General features: G+C 40.6%; 1 protein-coding gene across 7 annotated transcripts in view; it reads right to left on the bottom strand.

The window, feature by feature from the left end:
• Window positions 1-18,249, bottom strand: part of cdk6 (cyclin dependent kinase 6) — a 94,328-nt gene that overhangs the window by 57,097 nt on the left and 18,982 nt on the right. For all 7 annotated transcript variants that reach the window (XM_059012427.1, XM_059012423.1, XM_059012413.1 and 4 more), the window contains exons 3-4: window positions 15,212-15,347; window positions 1,206-1,373 (exon numbers count right to left, since the gene is read on the bottom strand). In XM_059012427.1, coding sequence (XP_058868410.1) covers window positions 1,206-1,373; window positions 15,212-15,347 — 304 coding nt within the window. The remainder of the gene's footprint in view (window positions 1-1,205; window positions 1,374-15,211; window positions 15,348-18,249) is intronic.

Raw genomic sequence — 18,249 nt, 5'->3', positions numbered from 1 at the left:
CCTGCGATCTACAGGCTATAGAGCGCATCCTGCGCTCCACGTGGAGGACAGAAGCGAAAGCTTTTTCCGCACGGAGCTTTTGCTTTGATATCCCAAGTCTTCCCGATTCAAGCAAGTGAGAAAGAGATCAGGTTTTCAGAGGAAGGCCCTCTAGCAAAGCTTTTTGTCCTTTATAAACAGCCCCTTTGTCATGAAAGAATGTGAGAGCAGGAGCTTTTTAAATACTTAAAATAGATTCTTCTAACTTATCTAGTAACATGCGGTTATACCAAGGAAATAGGTGCTACAATACAAAGTCCATACAGTGATCACCCCCACTACCACCAGTTATCATTTAAAACTTGCCCACATTCCAGCTACCCAAAACTACATTAACTCACTTTCAAGTAGGTGAAACACACAAAGGGAGACTAAGCGGGCATATCATTTATGTGTGTTGCCCCCCCCCCCCACCCCACCCCACCCCACCCTAATTATTTTGTATCAAGAGTAAGTTGTTTGACAGTTTTAACTCTAATCCACCTCACACTGTACAGTACAGATGTTTTCCTAATAGTTTAATTAACAATAGGACTCTAGGAAAACGTCTTTCTAACAGATCTACAAGCTGTGCTTCACAAGCAAGAACCTATTTAAAATCAATTGAATTGTATTCTGTTTTAATGTCAATGGAATCAGAAACCGGGCATATAGCAATGTGCTTTTGGTTTGTGACTTTCATCTTATGACCACAGGTTTTCACAATCTGTTTGAGGTAATCACTGGAGCCACAAACATAAGAAAGACATTGATAGCCAAAATTTACAATAAAGTAACAGCAGCACATCATCTAAGCTTTAGGACATGTCATACAGAAGAAAGGAGCCACCATATGCATAAACAGACTGTAGTCCAGGCTGTACAAACATATTAACCATATACTGTAACCTCTAACGAACCAATGGACAACAAATCTGCACCAATGAACATCTGATACAGAAATCACAAAATAAGAACTAAAGACTTTGCATCAGAATCTGCCTAAGCTCTAGATAAAGGGTGTCACCATTAAGTTCTCATGGACTTTTTCATTGTACCACACACTAAAAAACAGAGGAAACAGGGATTTCATCAACATGAGCAGAGCAGAAAAAAGAGGACCATTCTCTAAAGTACATATGAAACACTGCAACAAATGCATCCACTGAAACCTTCCACCTACTCACCACTGAGGTAAGTGCCATCTGAAAGCTGTAGATTCTTGCCAAGCCAAAGTCAGCCAGTTTGATCTGACCGCTGCCAGTGACAAGGATGTTCTGAGGCTTGAGATCCCGGTGAACGACTCGGTGGGAGTGAAGGAAATCCAGACCCTGCAGCAGCTGGAACATCATATCCTAAACAAGCAAGCAAAGTGTATAGAAATTAGGCAACAGTGATTTTATATCAGCCACAATCATTTTCTGACATATTACTCATGACCAGTTTTTATAATATTTATAATATATTATTATTATTATTATTATTATTATTATTATTATTATTATTTATTAGCAGACGCCCTTATCCAGAGCGACTTACAATTGTTACAAGATATCACATTATACAAATATCACATTATTTTTTTTACATACAATTACCCATTTATACAGTTGGGTTTTTACTGGAGCAATCTAGGTAAAGTACCTTGCTCAAGGGTACAACAGCAGTGTCCCCCAACTGGGGATTGAACCCACAACCCTCCGGTCAAGAGTCCAGAGCCCTAACCACTACTCCACACTGCTGCCCTATATAAGCACAGAGCTAAAAATACTAGTGTTAAGACCAACTGGGTTTTTTTTTCCATGTTTGAAATACGGTCATTTTGATATGGTCTTTTATAAATTCTATTATATGAACAAATATGAACATTTTTGCATTGCATTTCAAACACTTTTTGTTCGAATATTCAAATATTTGTGCCAGCGCTTTAAAAAAAAAAAAAAAAAAAAACATCAAGTACAGGTCAGGAATTTGATTTATACTAAACCTACACACAAAAGCAATGCTTGTAAGAAATAATCAATAAACATTCTTTTTTCGAGTTTCAATCAAGTTTCCTTTTAGTCTGTTTTTTTTGTTTTTTTCTGTGCTGTGCACTAGATGGCGCTGCCACTTACTAATTTAAAGACACCATGGCTGATCAAGCTACATTACATACAGTATGTCTATGGCAGAGAGCAGTTCCTGTCCCCTAACACCAAACAAATACAAATAAATAAATAAAGCCACAATAGTTACAGTTAGTACCACTAAAACAGTGCCCAGGTCTGTTTTACAGCATATGAATACCCTTCAATTGTAAACCCTCTGAAGTGGAGTGGGACACGGACTGAACTACAATAAGCACACAAGCTATTAGAGAAGCTCAAAGGCCTAAATAAAATGCAGTCTTTCCACTTGTGTCATGATTGTGGCGAGAATTCTAACTGAAGACTTTCCATCATCTAAGCAGGCTTTTGAGACAGGCAGTAAACTGCACGGGTTACACTGCTGCTTTCACAAATATGGAAAATGTAAATCACACTGTGTTAAGAAATGAAGATTCATGGGCATGTAAAACAAAAACAAACAAACGGTGGAGAATAAAACTAAATGTTTTAAAAGATATTCTCATCTGATAAACTAAGCACATTCATTCAAGGGATACAACAGTAAACTGCAAACTCCGAGTGCAATTCTGTTGCCCAGAGCATCTACAGTTGTGTTTTTTTTTTAAAGCCTGCTTGTAACTTCTGAGCTCTCTTGCATAGATTGCCTTTACCTGTGTTTTTTACATACAACTACATTATTTTTTACATACAATTACCCATTTATACAGTTGGGTTTTTACTGGATCAATCTAGGTAAAGTACCTTGCTGAAGGGTACAGCAGCAGTGTCCCCCACCAGGGATTGAACCCACGACCCTCCGGTCAAGAGTTCAAAGGCCTAACCACTACTCCACACTGCTGGTATCCAATAACTCTGTTTGGAGTTGTAGTGGCAAGATAGTGCTTGTTGTTCAGTCTTCACCAGCAAGTGAATTACCAATAAAACTACTTTCCCCCAGCAGTATGAATAGACAATACAAAAAAGTCAATTAAAAAGCACATTTTCATGAAATGTTCTTAAAAATAAAACTGACTCGATCAGTTTAATGAATATGAAGTATAAAATGTATTTGACATAACTCATTAGTTAAAGCTTTATGAATAGGACCCATAATCTCAGTGTAAGGTATTATTTCTATAATAATGATTATCTGATGAGATAAAAGCAAGTAAAGCGTAACACACGCACAAAACAGAACATTGGCACAAACATTATTTTCAGACATAAATCATCATGCAACTTAATTTAGCAATGTTACTTTTCTATATTATGATTAATTGTGTTGTTAAACTGGTTTTAATTCCAACACTCTTTAAAGTGATTGTGGCTTACAAAATGTTTTCAAAATATTCCAAACCCTGCCATTCACTATATACAGTGCCGTGAAAAAGTATTTGCCCCCTGTCTGATAATTAGGGTCAGCTGTTTGAGTACTCTGGTTAACAACCAGGCCTGATTTGGGCCAGCCCTGCCCAATATAAATCTGACTAACTTTGGCCCTTACCGTCAGAGTGAAGTTGTCAGCACACAGATTCTAGAGGCACATCATGCCACGAACAAAAGAAATTCCTGAAGACCTCCGGAAAAAAGTTGTTGATGCCTATCAATCTGGAAAGGGTTACAAAGCCATTTCTAAGACTCTGAGGCTCCACCGAACCACAGTCAGAGCCATATTGTCCAAATGGAGAAAGTTTGGGACAGTAGTGAATCTTCCCAGGAGTGGCCATCCTACCAAAATCTCTCCAAGAGCAAGGCGTAAAATCATCCAGGAAGTCACAAAGAACCCTAGAACAACATCCAGGGATCTGCAGGCCTCTCTCGCCTCGGCTAAGGTTAGTGTTCATGACTCCACCATCAGAAAGACACTGGGCAAAAATGGGATTCATGGCAGAGTAGCAAGGCGGAAACCTAAGAAGAACGTGAATGCTCGTCTCAAGTTTGCTAAAAAGCACCTGGATGATCCTCAAGAGTTCTGGAACAATGTTCTATGGACAGATGAGTCAAAAGTGGAACTTTTTGGCTGACATGGGCCCCGTTATGTCTGGCGAAAACCAAACACTGCATTCCACAGTAAGAACCTCATACCAACAGTCAAGCATGGTGGTGGTAGTGTCATGGTTTGAGGATGCTTTGCTGCATCAGGACCTGGACGCCTTGCCATCATTGAACTATGAATTCTGCTCTGTATCAGAGAATTCTACAGGAGAATGTCAGGCCATCCGTCCGTAAGCTGAAGCTGAAGCGCAGCAAGACAATGATCCAAAACACACAAGCAAGTCTACATCAGAATGGTTGAAGAACAAAACATTTAAAGTTTTGGAATGGCCTAGTCAAAGTCCAGACCTAAACCCCATTGAGATGTTGTGGCAGGACCTGAAACGAGCAGTTCATGCTCGAAAACCCACAAATGTCACTGAGTTGAAGCAGTTCTGCATGGAGGAGTGGGCCAAAATTCCTCCACAGAGCTGTGAGAGACTCAAGAAGTACAGGAATTGTTTGGTTGCAGTTATTGCTGCTAAAGGTGGCGTAACCAGTTAGAGTCTAAGGGGGCGATTACTTTTTCACACGGGGGCACTGGGTGTTGCATAACTTTCTTTAATAAATAAATGAAATATGTATCACATTTTTGTGTTATTTGTTCACTCAGGGTCCCTTTTATCTAATATTAGGTTTTGGTTGAAGATCTGATAACATTCAGTGTCAAAAATATGCAAAAATGCAGAAAATCAGATGGAGCAAATACTTTTTCACGGCACTGTACAGTAGGTCTCAAATGTGAAGTTTTGAAAGTAACTTTTTTTTTTTTTTTTTTTTTTTTTTTTTTAAGCAAACGTGTATTTTAGCTGGTACTGCACGAGAGTTAAAGAAACTTCAATTTGCAGGCATTGTTTTCATAGTTTACCTAGATTTTTTGTTTGTTATTTCACCTTCAAGTTGTCCTCAATGTCAGACATGCTTTTCAGTCAGATGCTTTGACCCAGAAGACACAGCTGAGGTGAAATAAAGGTCAGCAACAGACTTCCTGGAAGGCAAACCAAGCAACCTGATAAATTCCTTATCAGTGTAGTACTTGTCATGTTTTAAAATGAACATGCTTGCTATACCATGTGTTTCTATCAAAACTGCATATATGAGACTTTTATAGTGAATAGAAGTGCAAAATGGGTAAAAGGTATGAATTTATTTTGATAGCTATATTAATCCTGCTGGTGCTTTCGGCCTGTGGTGATTTATTATCTTCCTTATTACCATCACTAATTCCATAAATACAACAAGAGATGCCTGCCCCCAAAACAGCAGGTTTAAATGACCCAGGAAGTGCAAGTATAAAGACTACCTGAAAGTTTTTATGGTTAGCAGTGGTGTAGTTCACCTTAATGATAATATGGGCGGCTTTTTTTATTATTGTTTTTTGCTGCGTCTGGACTATCATGTTGTATCTCTTGTGGGTTTACAGTTCTGTATAAAACCACTTACCATGAACTGCGTTATGCCCTTGTTATAGTATTAAAGCAGCTGTTTGAGAATACCCTATTTGTAAAACCTACGCTAAAATTAAACACGAAGAGCAAGCGAGCTGCTTAAATGTAACTTAATTCCCGTCCTTTTTTTGATCCCAGCTATGTCCAAAGACAACTCGTGTCTGCCCTCCACGTTAATAAATATAGTTGGTGAACTCGATCGCCCAAAACAGCGCAACAACATCCAACAAGTTTTTGATGCCATCTCAGAACTGACCAAATAAAATTGAAAATGAACGTATTGGCTGTGTTTTATTTGTTTGCATTAATATTTAACACAACAGTAAATCCAACACAACTTAAAAGAAAGGACAGAATCTCTGAGAGCACGAGGCTCCTCAGATCGCTACTGTCCAACTGAAACTGACAGCTGAGGTAACCTTCACAGTTGCCAAGTTTGCTTATAATAAGCGGGATTGGGCTTGTTTTTTGAGAGTTGCGGGTTAAAATTTGCATAAACACCCATACTAGTAGTCTCTAAATAAACAAACAACAATACTCTAACATGGGTTGTGCTTGTTTTGGGGCTTGTTCTGAAAGGCAGTGCTGCTTTTTTTCTCTTGAGACTTGGCAACACTGGTAACCTTTCCCATCTGTCTCACAGACGGGAACACCTCATTTTGTTGTTGACAAGAGTTTGTGCAGGATACAGCAGGCAGTGGCAATTTTGGGAATGAACCAATGCACTTCAGTCCATTTCATCAGTATCTGCTTTAAGTGCCCACTACCCGTATTTGCCCAAGCATGGTGTTGAATGCTTCCTCAGCAGCTGTCCGTCGTCCTGGGAGATATATATATATATATATATATATATATATCTCCCAACCCACGTAAACTATTCTCTACCTTCTCCTCCCTCCTAAACCCTCCCCCCCTCCTCCTCTATCTCCCCTGATGACTTTGCCTCCTTCTTCTCTTCTAAAATCTCAGATATCCGCAAACTCTTTAACACCTCTCCCTCCCCCGCACCCCCTCCCGCTCCAACCCCTCCACCCACTGCATCCCCTACTAACTCACCATCCTTTTCCACCTTCTCACCCCTCTCAGACTCTGACCTCTCCTCCCTGCTCCACGTGTGCCTTGGACCCCCTCCCCACTCACCTCTTTCAAGCTGCTGCTCCTGCTCTACTTCCCTTCATCTCCTCCCTTCTCAACACCTCTCTACTTTCTGGTCTCTTTCCCTCTGCCTTCAAAAAAGCCTCCATCACTCCCCTCCTCAAAAAACCTACCCTCGACCCCACCTCCCTCCAGAGCTACCGTCCTGTCTCCCTCCTACCCTTCCTCTCCAAAACCCTCGAGCGGACTGTACACTGCCAGCTCTCTGCTTTCCTGTCCAACCACTCTCTGCTAGACCCTCTCCAATCTGGCTTCCGCTCTGCTCACTCCACTGAAACCGCCCTCCTGTCTGTCACCAACTCACTTAAGTCTGCCCGAGCTGCCTGTCTCTCCTCTGTCCTAATTCTCCTCGACCTCTCTGCTGCCTTTGACACTGTTGATCACTCTATTCTACTATCATCTCTCGCTGACCTGGGGATCTCTGGCACTGCTCTGGCCTGGTTCTCCTCCTACCTCTCCAACCGCACTTACCAGGTAACCTGGCGTGGAGCAACCTCCACACCTCACCCTCTCTTAACTGGAGTCCCCCAAGGGTCAGTCTTGGGTCCTCTCCTGTTCTCTCTCTACACCCGCTCCCTGGGCCCCCTCATCGCATCCTATGGTTTCTCATACCATTTCTATGCTGATGATGCTCAAATTTTCCTCTCCTTCCCCACCTCTGACTCTCTACCTGTCTGTCTGCTATTTCCTCCTGGATGCACTCGCATCACCTCAAACTCAACCTCTCTAAATCTGACCTCCTTTTCTTTCCCTCCCCCTCCTCCCCCTCCTCTGATCTCTCTATCTCTGTTCCTCTGGAATCTACCACACTCTCTCCCTCTTCCTCTGCTAAGAACCTCGGAGTCACCCTGGACCCCTGCCTCTCTTATTCCCAGCACATCTCCACTCTGGCACGCACTTGCCGATTCTTCCTGAGCAACATCCGAAGAATCCGACCCTTCCTCACCAACTACGCAACCCAGCTCCTGGTCCAGGCCTTGGTACTCTCCCGCCTAGACTACTGCAACTCCCTCCTGGCTGGCCTCCCTGCGTCCGCCACCCGTCCACTCCAGCTCATCCAGAACTCCGCTGCCCGCCTGGTGTTCTCTCTGCCTCGCTTCTCCCACGCAACTCCACTACTCCGCTCGCTCCACTGGCTCCCGATCACCGCTCGCATCCAGTTCAAGACTCTTGTACTAGCCTACAGATGCCTTGACCAGACTGCACCCAGCTACCTCCAGACCCTCATCTCTCCCTACACCCCCACTCGACCTCTCTGCTTTGCCTGCACTAGAAGACTGGCTCTACCTCCTCTACGCTCCCCTGCCTCCAGAGCCCGCTCCTTCTCCACCCTCGCTCCGCAGTGGTGGAATGACCTTCCTACAGATGTCAGGACCGCCCAGTCCCTGACCACATTCCGGCGCCTCCTTAAGACTCACCTCTTCAGACAGCACCTGTAGAACTCCTCTGTTTTTCTCCTGGGACACTTTCAACCTTCCCTAAATGCGCTTTATTTGCTCTTATCTGCCCCCTATTTTACTGTATTTAATCCTGTACTTCAGAGTACTGTAATTTGCCAAGTGTTTAATCTGTAGTATTTTGTAGTTAATCATATCCTGATGTAACTATCATTGTCACTGTTATCTGCTGTATTATTGACTGTCACACTTGTACTTGCTTGAACAAAAGTCATTGTATTTATCTTGCTCTTATTGTATTATTACTTGTCCTGTAACACTTGAAATATATTTGCTTACGATTGTAAGTCGCCCTGGATAAGGGCGTCTGCTAAGAAATAAATAATAATAATAATAATAATAATAATAATAATAACGTGTCCGCTGATTTTTAGCCATGGTGATCTGCAATACCTGTGTTGGTCAGTTTCATTTTATACCTCACAGTTCATTTTTAATGAATGAGTCGTAAGATAAATTAGTTGAAACAGTATTCGCTACTAATGACATGACGCATGAAGAGCACAGCATGTGGTTTTCACTAACTCTACTGTGCAGAATAAATTAATTTTTTTCTATGTGCAACTATCAGGACATTCTTCCTATGCATCGGGACGCGGGACATTTGCCAGGAAATCGGCACTGTCCCGACCATATAGGGGCTGTTGGCATGTATGCATATTTTTTTTCAAAATAAATATACACGTTTTCTGCAGTAAGAGACCTAGATATTATTATTATTACTATTTCTTAGCAGACGCCCTTATCCAGGGCGACTTAAAATCGTAAGCAAAAACATTTCAAGCGTTACAATACAAGTAATACAATAAGAGCAAGAAATACAATAACTTTTGTTCAAGCAAAGTACAAGTTTGACAAACCACAATTCAATAATACAGCAGGTAATAGTGATAGTTACATCAGGATATGATTAAATAGTGATAGTTACATCAGGATGTGATTAAATACAAAGTACTACAGGTTAAAAACTTGGCAGATTACAGTATTCTGAAGTACAGGATTAAATGCAGTAAAATAGGGGGCTGATAAGAGCAAAATAAAGCACATTTACATGAAGGGTGATAGTGTCCCAGGATACAAACAGAGGAGTTCTACAGGTGCTCTTTGAAGAGGTGGGTCTTAAGGAGACGCCGGAATGTGGTCAGGGACTGGGCAGTCCTGACATCTGTAGGAAGGTCATTCCACCACTGCGGAGCAAGGGTGGAGAAGGAGCGGGCTTTGGAGGCAGGGGAGCGTAGCGGTGGTAGGGCTAGTCTTCTAGTGCAGGCGGAGCGGAGAGTTCGAGTGGGGGTGTAGGGAGAGATGAGGGTCTGGAGGTAGCTGGGTGCAGACTGGTCAAGGCATCTGTAGGCTAGTACAAGAGTCTTGAACTGGATGCGAGCGGTGATCGGGAGCCAGTGGAGCGAGCGGAGTAGTGGAGTAGCGTGGGCGAAGCGAGGCAGAGAGAACACCAGGCGGGCAGCAGAGCCAGGTTACCTGGTAAGTGCGGTTGGAGAGGTAGGAGGAGAACCAGGCCAGAGCAGTGCCAGAGATCCCCAGGTCAGCAAGAGATGATATTAGAATAGAGTGATCAACAGTGTCAAAGGCAGCAGAGAGGTCGAGGAGAATTAGGACAGAGGAGAGACAGGCAGCTCGGGCACATTTAAGTGAGTTGGTGACAGACAGGAGGGCGGTTTCAGTAGAGTGAGCAGAGCGGAAGCCAGATTAGAGAGGGTCAAGCAGAGAGTGGTTGGACAGGAAAGCAGAGAGCTGGCGGTGTACAGTCCGCTCGAGGGTTTTGGAGAGGAAGGGTAGGAGGGAGACAGGACGGTAGCTCTGGAGGGAGGTGGGGTTGAGGGTAGGTTTTTTGAGGAGGGGAGTGATCGAGGCTTTTTTGAAGGCAGAGGGGAAGATACCAGAAAGTAGAGAGGTGTTGAGGAGGGAGGAGATGAAGGGGAGTAGAGCAGGAGCAGCAACTTGAAAGAGGTGAGTGGGGAGGGGGTCCAAGGCACACGTGGTGGGTTTGTGACCCTGGAGCAGGGAGGAGAGGTCAGAGTCTGAGAGGGGCAAGAAGGTGGAGAAGGAGGGTGAGTTAGTAGGGGTTGCAGTGGGTGTAGGAGTTGGAGCGGGAGGGGGTGCGGGGGAGGGAGAGGTGTTAAAGAGTTTGCGGATATCTGAGATTTTAGAAGAGAAGAAGGAGGCAAAGTCATCAGGGGAGATAGAGGAGGGAGGAGGAGGGGGGGAGGGTTTAGGAGGGAGGAGAAGGTAGAGAATAGTTTACGTGGGTTGTTAGTGGAGGCTTGGATTACAGATTGGAAATAAGCACATTTAGCAGAGGAGAGAGTAGAGGAGAAGGAGGAGAGGAGAGTGCGGTAAAGGTCTAGGGCAGCAGGGAGTTTGGTTCTCTTCCATTTCTTTTCAGAAGATCGCAGTGTGATTCTTGCCGAGCGGAGCGCAGAGGAGAGCCAGGGATGGGGAGGGGACAGAGGGAGTCGAGGGAGGAGGTGAGTGAGGAGAAGAGGGTGGAGGTAGCAGAGTGTATGAAAGTCCACAACAGTATATATTTATGGAATTATTTCACTATATAACCCATAGATATATAAACCTGTAATATTTAAATTGTGTGATGACCATGCTAGTAGAAGTACTGTATTGTGTTCGATTGATGCAGTTTACCTTTTACCTGATTGGTCAACATGAGGTCCCTAATCTCTGGTAAAGATATCTTGTAACAATTGTAAGTCGCCCTGGATAAGGGCGTCAGCTAAGAAATAAATAATAATAATAATAATAATAAGGCAGTAATCAATCAATTAACAGTATACCCAAACATTTTAATAAACCAACTATGTAGCAAGATTAATCAATTTGATTAGTAACTCAATTTAGTTAATATTGAAACATATTAATATCTTCAAATTAGTCACACATCAAACGCATCAACTGGATTTTTAAATTAATGTTATCAAGTACAAAAGTTAGTATGAAAACATTAACATTATATATATATATATATATATATATATATATCTATATAAAACACACATCTCAAAACCTAGCCCGAGTGTATATTTTAGTTGTGTAAAGGAAAAAAGTACAGTACATACAGCAGGCTACGCAAGTAAATTCTTTTCAGTGTATTTCAGTTGTCTATGCACTACATAATAAATTACTGAGAAGAAAAGATTTCAGTTTGTGTTTAATTAAAGAACTCTGCAATGATTTGTTTCCGTGCTTCCCTTCATTAATAAAGCACCTTAACATATAAAAGAAAAGAAAACAAAATTGACTATTAATAAATATATTGTTTTGGTTTATTTTAGATTTGAAGGTGCATTATTTTAAAGTAACTAAAAGCCTGGAAACGTTTAAACAGGGAGTTTCACATATGAACAGAGAGAGTGAAAATGATTTTAATACATCACAGGTAGGTCTACGAAGTTACAAAAACCTATAAAAAGTCAAGATATGAAAGAAAAATCAATGATACATAGAGCCCTAAGTCTGTTTCCTCGCTTTCCTATATTTTCAATCTATATATTTAAATTTAGCATAGCAAACAAAAGTAAAAAAAAAAAAAAAAAGTCCCTTCTCGTTCTGTTAAATTTAACGACAGGAGGCGGGCTTTACGAGACGGTAAAGCCATTGTCTTCGGGGTTAATTAAGGTTAGCTTTAGTGGTTTGTATATTGCCAAGTATACTGTATACTGTCTGGATAACATGTTTCTCAAACACTAAACATTAAAAAACTAACAACCAAAGCATTTTGAGGTAAATTGGTAACCAGTAAAACAAAAGACTAGGAGCCAGTTTCACAAAGCACTGATAGCACTTAGCAGGCTGATAGCTTATTATTTATTTCTTAGCAGCTAGCAAGCTATCTTATTTTACCTGTTTCAGAAAACACTATTTTAAGATAGAATGATAACTTTAGTAGAAATTGACTCAACTGAAATTATAGCAATTACATTGTCAGCCCAACTGATCCAACTTGCACCCTTATTAAAGTTAATATTAGCTTTATCTTACAGCTGTCACAATTCTTCACATTTACACCACCCTCAACCACCTACGCTGTCCCTGCTGCCTGTAACTGCTGTAGGTTCTCAGGTTAATAGACCAAAGCATTGCCAGCTTTTTTTCATGATTATGGTTATGAAGAGCACTCTTCCAAGCTGTGAAGAGAACAGAATGATACCGACATCAACTTCTTATCCTAAATCGAATAAGATTTGTGCGTGTGTGTGTGTGCGTGCATGTGTGTACGTGTGTATGTGTGCGTGTGTCTGAGGAAAGAATGCCAAATTGTTAAGTTCCACATCTAACATATTTCCTTTTTTTGTTATTTTGCATGGAATAAAAAGATTCAATAAAACAAAGTCCCTTTATGCTTTGATGGCACTGAACATTATTTTTAATGAGCAAAATTCTGATAAAGGTCAAATGGTTCCCCAAAATACTTTTGACCGACTTGCTCATTATACCATTAGGGGCCTAAGGTGACCGGAAACACAGTGATAGTTACTGAGTAAGGGGCCAAAAGTTAAATCCAGGCCATGTCAAACAGATTTACAGGCCACCCTCTGTTACTTTATTTTATCCACATGCCATTTGCCACGGTTCCAATACAACAGGAAGCTGTTTGACTGAAAGGAGAAAAGAATTGTGTCCTTCTAAAGCTAAATTATGGCAGATGTTGATAGCTGACACTGTTACTAGCAGGAAAGAGATGTTTCTGTGAGGCCCAGTAGTGGGCCTCTACTTCCCTGCAGCTGTCTGTGGGTAGCAGCTAATTGTATCCACTCGTTGAACCTCAGGGATAGCGTCTGGAGGGGTCCAAGTGCCACAAGCTATCTTTACTTTTTTTTTTTTTTTTTTTTTAAACGGTCATTTCCTCTGGTGTAACTTGCATGAACATATGACAAGAAGAAAATAATGGTTGGTGGGGAGGGGGAGGCTGGGGTGCCGTGTTTGATGAGAAGGCACCGCTTTGCAGTTGCTGCTTAAATTACTTTGACACCGGCTGCAGCTAGCCTACCCAGCCACCCTGCCAAGACCTCACAAGAAAGATGGCGAGGGGCCCGCAGTTCCATTCACTAACAAGCCAGCTGGTCAGCGATTAAAAAATCTAAAACAATACAGTGCACACTCATGCAGAAAACATTTGCGGATGCCGCTCTGAACTGACTGGCGACATTTCTACAATGCAAAGACAGACAGCCTTAGGAAATGTGTTAGAATGGGTCCTTGTGTGTGACGGTAAGGTAGCCCGATATATAACAAGGTCTTTTAATGTCAGTCCACTCATTAGCTGACACAGAAGTGCTAGTTATTTTTAGTAGTCGCCTACTGCTAACTTTGCCTCACAATGCATTTTGTTCTTTTCTATTGTGTTTCTGACTTCCTGTTGCGTCTTTATGCCTGTTCACCTCCCTTTTTTTATTCCTTTGGCTACTTCTGACTGCTTTACAGTTTCATTAACAGCTTTTACCACACTGCTCAAGATCAATACGTGGCCCCTAGCACATACAAGTCTGAGTTGTTTTTTTGGTTTTCACTATTAAACCCAGAATAACCTTGTGAACACAACCTCAGGCCACTGTATAAGCGCTCAGTTTTTAGAGTAAACTAATGTACAGTACTATGGCAATGATGGTACTATTTTAATTCAATCCCTCTGCAACAAAACAAAGCCTCCCTGGTAGCATAGTCTAAGGGGCATGACATATCAGATCAAATTGTTTGTAAACATGAAGTAAAATGGAAATGCTATCATTGGGGCTGTGAAACGGTCAATGATTACTGGACACCACCTGTAATAGAACTTTACAGAAAGAAGCAGTTCAGCAGTTAATTTTACTGGACAAAGAAAATCATAGAATTCAGTTGTGTACCAAACATTAGGACAATAACTCAGTGTCCTATCTCTACGCAGCCTGAAATTCTAATGTTTCATGACCTCAATATTAGGTCAATTTAATGGCCAGCAACATATTTAGCATAAAGGGTTTATAACCCACAAAATCTGAAGTTACTACCTTGAGGCCTCTTCATGTTTTTAGGGGTGTGGTTTTATCATGTTAGCCACACCTCTGTCATTGTTATAATATATTAAAAGTAAGTTTATGTTATGTCTTTCTATTGCCTTAAACTAATAGCATTCCTTTAACCCTATCATTACTAGTTGTCACTAAAACTGGTTAATATGTTTCTTATGTTGCTTTGATGGTTGTCATTGTTGTAGTACCATTTTCACGCTTTGACAAAATTCAGCTTTGAATGGTGGCAAATCTACAACCACCTTCATTTCAGTTATAGTGTGAACAGAAAGGGTAGGACGTTTATACCAAAATAGCAAATGATCCAGTATGCAGTTTCACTAGCAAAATGACAGAGCACAGTCTTTGTATGAAAGAACAACATAATAATTTACTGGCTGGTCTTCCAGCAACAGCACATTTTCAGGTGTGCACATCTACAGTTATAATATGTAGCAATACTAGTATATGTACCAATACTAAAAGAAACTAGTAAAATTATTTGACAAGCGCTTCGACTTTAAATAAAATATACAAAGGTACACTTTAAATCACGTACAGTAAAGAGGACTTGATAAATCAAATCTAGTAAATGCACTGCAACATGTTCCTGTAACTTTGTTGTTAATACGTCCATATACTGTACAACTTCAAATGATGTGAAAAATCATGTGCGCCTATACAGGGAGTAGTAAATATAGTGTGCATTTACTTACAGTCTGTCTTTATTCACACATATTCAGTATTTCCAGTCTATTTACTGTAGATGGTATGTTTAATTTTGTCTGGCAACACATGCATGCATACAGAAAGTTAACCTCAAAAGGGAATAATCAAAGAAACAAATGCATCTGTGTACTCCAATATTTGGTCTTGCTGTCAAATATTAAACAGAAATTAAAGCAATATATGCCACAACAGTATTGTTTAGGCTTACCTTTCTACTCTAAATACATAGCATTCACTGAAATAAGTGCAGAGATCCAAGGTACCTTAATGGTTTCAGGAGGCACACCCGGCTGTGGAGCTTTCTCCAAATAGGTGGTCAAATCTTGATCAACATGCTCGAAGACAAGGGTCAGTTTGGTCTCTCTGTCTGTTCTTGACACTGTGCACACATCAAACAACCTGAGGGAAAAAATAAGAAGGAAAATCGGGAGGGGAGCTTAACCAGTTATAAGCCCATCCAACATATGCTGAAAACTTACAATTATTATGCATGTAGTTGTGCACACAGTTTAATACCAGTGTTACTTTCTGTTACAATTATCTTGCGGGTAACAACTACTGCATCCAGCATTAATATTTAGAATACAAGTTTTCAGCAGATATATCATTTACTATATGCTTATATTATTATTAAGAATCTAGGGGCTAAAAATTGTGTACGAGACACATATGATTGTAAACATTAATGTCAAATTAATTTATAAGTGAATAAAAGGTGACTGATGCTAAATGTTGTTCTTTTTCTGACAGCTGTGGTTAAAATTATGTGCCACTGACTTTGAAAAGGTTCTCGGCCAGATGTTGCAAGTTAACCTGGCCATACTCCATCAAAAAAATACACCCTTGCTTGGTAAGTGGGGAATGTTGTTTTTTGGTAATCACTGCCATCCAAATAAGATGTAAAACCTTAAGTCCTGCTTTAGCAAGACAACCCCATATAACATATTGCTGGAATGACCTAAACCCTCCCATATTCTACCCAGTAAAACATTCACATTTTAAGCTTTTTTGGAATAAAATGGGTTAGTAATAGCAACCTAGCAATATAATCTTCAAAAAATAGTTCTATGCACTAGTTTTTCACGTTTGTGATTTTGCAATGGGCACTGGCTCAAATTGGTTAGCACTGACCAATCTATGAAAAGTAGCAGGCAGAAAGAATTAGCAAATCAGAAACAACTTTAATACTTGCTGGCCCTGTGCTTGCATTTTCTGTGATTTTGATAAATAAATATAGATATTTAAAAATATTTACACTGATTCACAGGACCACCTTTAATAAAACTCTATTGCGTGTATCACCTATAGACACCTGCTATATGTCAAAGCATGTGCTCTGTATCATTGATAGCCATGCAGCAGTGAAAGGGTTCATTCTTACTATACAACACTGGTAATGGACTTTAAGTAAGGTAATCAAAGAATACAGCTGGGTCAGATTTTCTCCAGTCAACTGACCCTAAGAGTGGGTAAGCATATATACTTGGGTGTTGGTTTTATTCCTTGGTTCAAAGAGTTAAACACCAACTATAATATAAATATGAAAACCTTTTGATATTTTTTTTAATATGGAATAATTTCACTTATAAATTAAAAAGACTATTGTCTAGTCAAGTCTAATGTGAACTAACTGTAGTATATATTTCCATCAACCCTCTGAGACATTAAACATATCAATGGTTATAGCATTTTGCAATAGAGGTAAACTTAATAGACTTTGTCACTGTGAAACACAAAGCTTCTTTTGTTTTCTCGTCAAGGTATATAGAAGTTTGGATCTTAGTACTGCCTTCAAATCACCCTGTCTTGACAATGTTTCTTAGAAAAGAATACCAGTGCTGTTCTGAATTGACAGACCTATTTCCTCTGTGAAAGCAGTCAAGAACTGGCCCTTGTGCCACTCCCTCCTCCCTCCCCGATAGCTAACTTAAGCCAAAAACTTCTCAACTCCCACTGCCGAATGAAAATGAAAACTCTGTTAGTCTAGCAATGACTGAGGTGGTTTCTCTAATCACATTAAACAGCCAAACACTCATTCAAAGGTAACTGTCTACTCTGCAGCAGTATTCTAACAATCACATCAAAATATCAACATAAAGAAGCTCTATTCTTACGGTAAAGGGAGGAGCCCAAATCTGAGAACAATTTCAAAGCACAGAAACCACCGGGATACTTTCAAGAAATAACCAAATGCTGAATGGACAGATTTTTTTATTTCTTTTAAATGTAAACAAAATGTAACTTCCCCCATATTGCTGAATTTTCTGGGGAAATTCCCTGAGCAGACACCAATAACTAAATTACCTTGACTCATTTGGTTTCTGAGTGTGGATAGAAGAAATGAGTACATCTCTTAAGTATTTCCCATCAAAGTATAATTAAAATATAGATGTGGCAGACATTTGCATTTGGCATTTCACTTCCTGACTCAAAACAGGCCATTCTCAAGGAACTAAAAATATAATGACATGCACAAAAGAACAGGTGTTACTGACAAGATGTGGTCAGATGAAACAAAAATTGAACTATATGGCCTAAATGCAAAGCATTATGTCTGGCGCAAACCCAACACAGCAAATCACCCAGGTAACACCATCCCTACTGTGAAGCATGGTGGTGGCAGCATCATGATATGGGGATGCTTTTCATCGGCAGGGACTGGGAAGCTTGTCAAGGTAGAGGGCAAAATGGATGGAGCTAAATACAGGCAAATCCTTGAGAAAAACCTGCTTCAGTCTGCAAAAGACCTAAGACTGGGACGGAGATTCACCTTTCAGCAGGACAATGACCCCAAGCACACAGCCAAAGCGAAACTGGAGTGGCTTAAAAACAAGAAAGTGAATGTCCTAGGGTGGCCCAGTCAAAGCCCGGCCTTAAATCCGATTGTGAATCTGTGGCAAGATTGCTGTCCACCAACGATCCCCATCCAACTTGACAGAGCTTGAACAATTTTGCTAAGAAGAATGGGTGAATATTGCACGATCCAGATGTGCAAACCTGGTAGAGACTTACCCCAAAAGACTCACAGCTGTAATTGCTGCCAAAGGTGGTACTACCAAGTATTGACAGGGGGGTGAATACTTATCTAACAAAGACATTTCAGTTTTTTTATTTTTCATTAACTGTTGTTTCACAAAACAAATTATCTTGCCTCTTCAAAGTGTTGAGTAGGTTGTGTAAATCAAAGGGAAAAAAATCCAATTTAAATGCATCAAGATTTCAGGTTGTAACACAACAAACTGTGAAAACGTCTGAAGAGGGTGAATACTTACTATAGGCACTGTATATGGCACCCACTTGT

The sequence above is a fragment of the Acipenser ruthenus genome, chromosome 3 (assembly GCF_902713425.1).
Source record: "Acipenser ruthenus chromosome 3, fAciRut3.2 maternal haplotype, whole genome shotgun sequence".
NCBI classification, from domain to species: Eukaryota; Metazoa; Chordata; class Actinopteri; order Acipenseriformes; family Acipenseridae; genus Acipenser; species Acipenser ruthenus.
The sequence above is the reverse complement of the archived record's forward strand: the minus strand, read 5'-3'. Positions and strand labels throughout refer to the sequence as shown.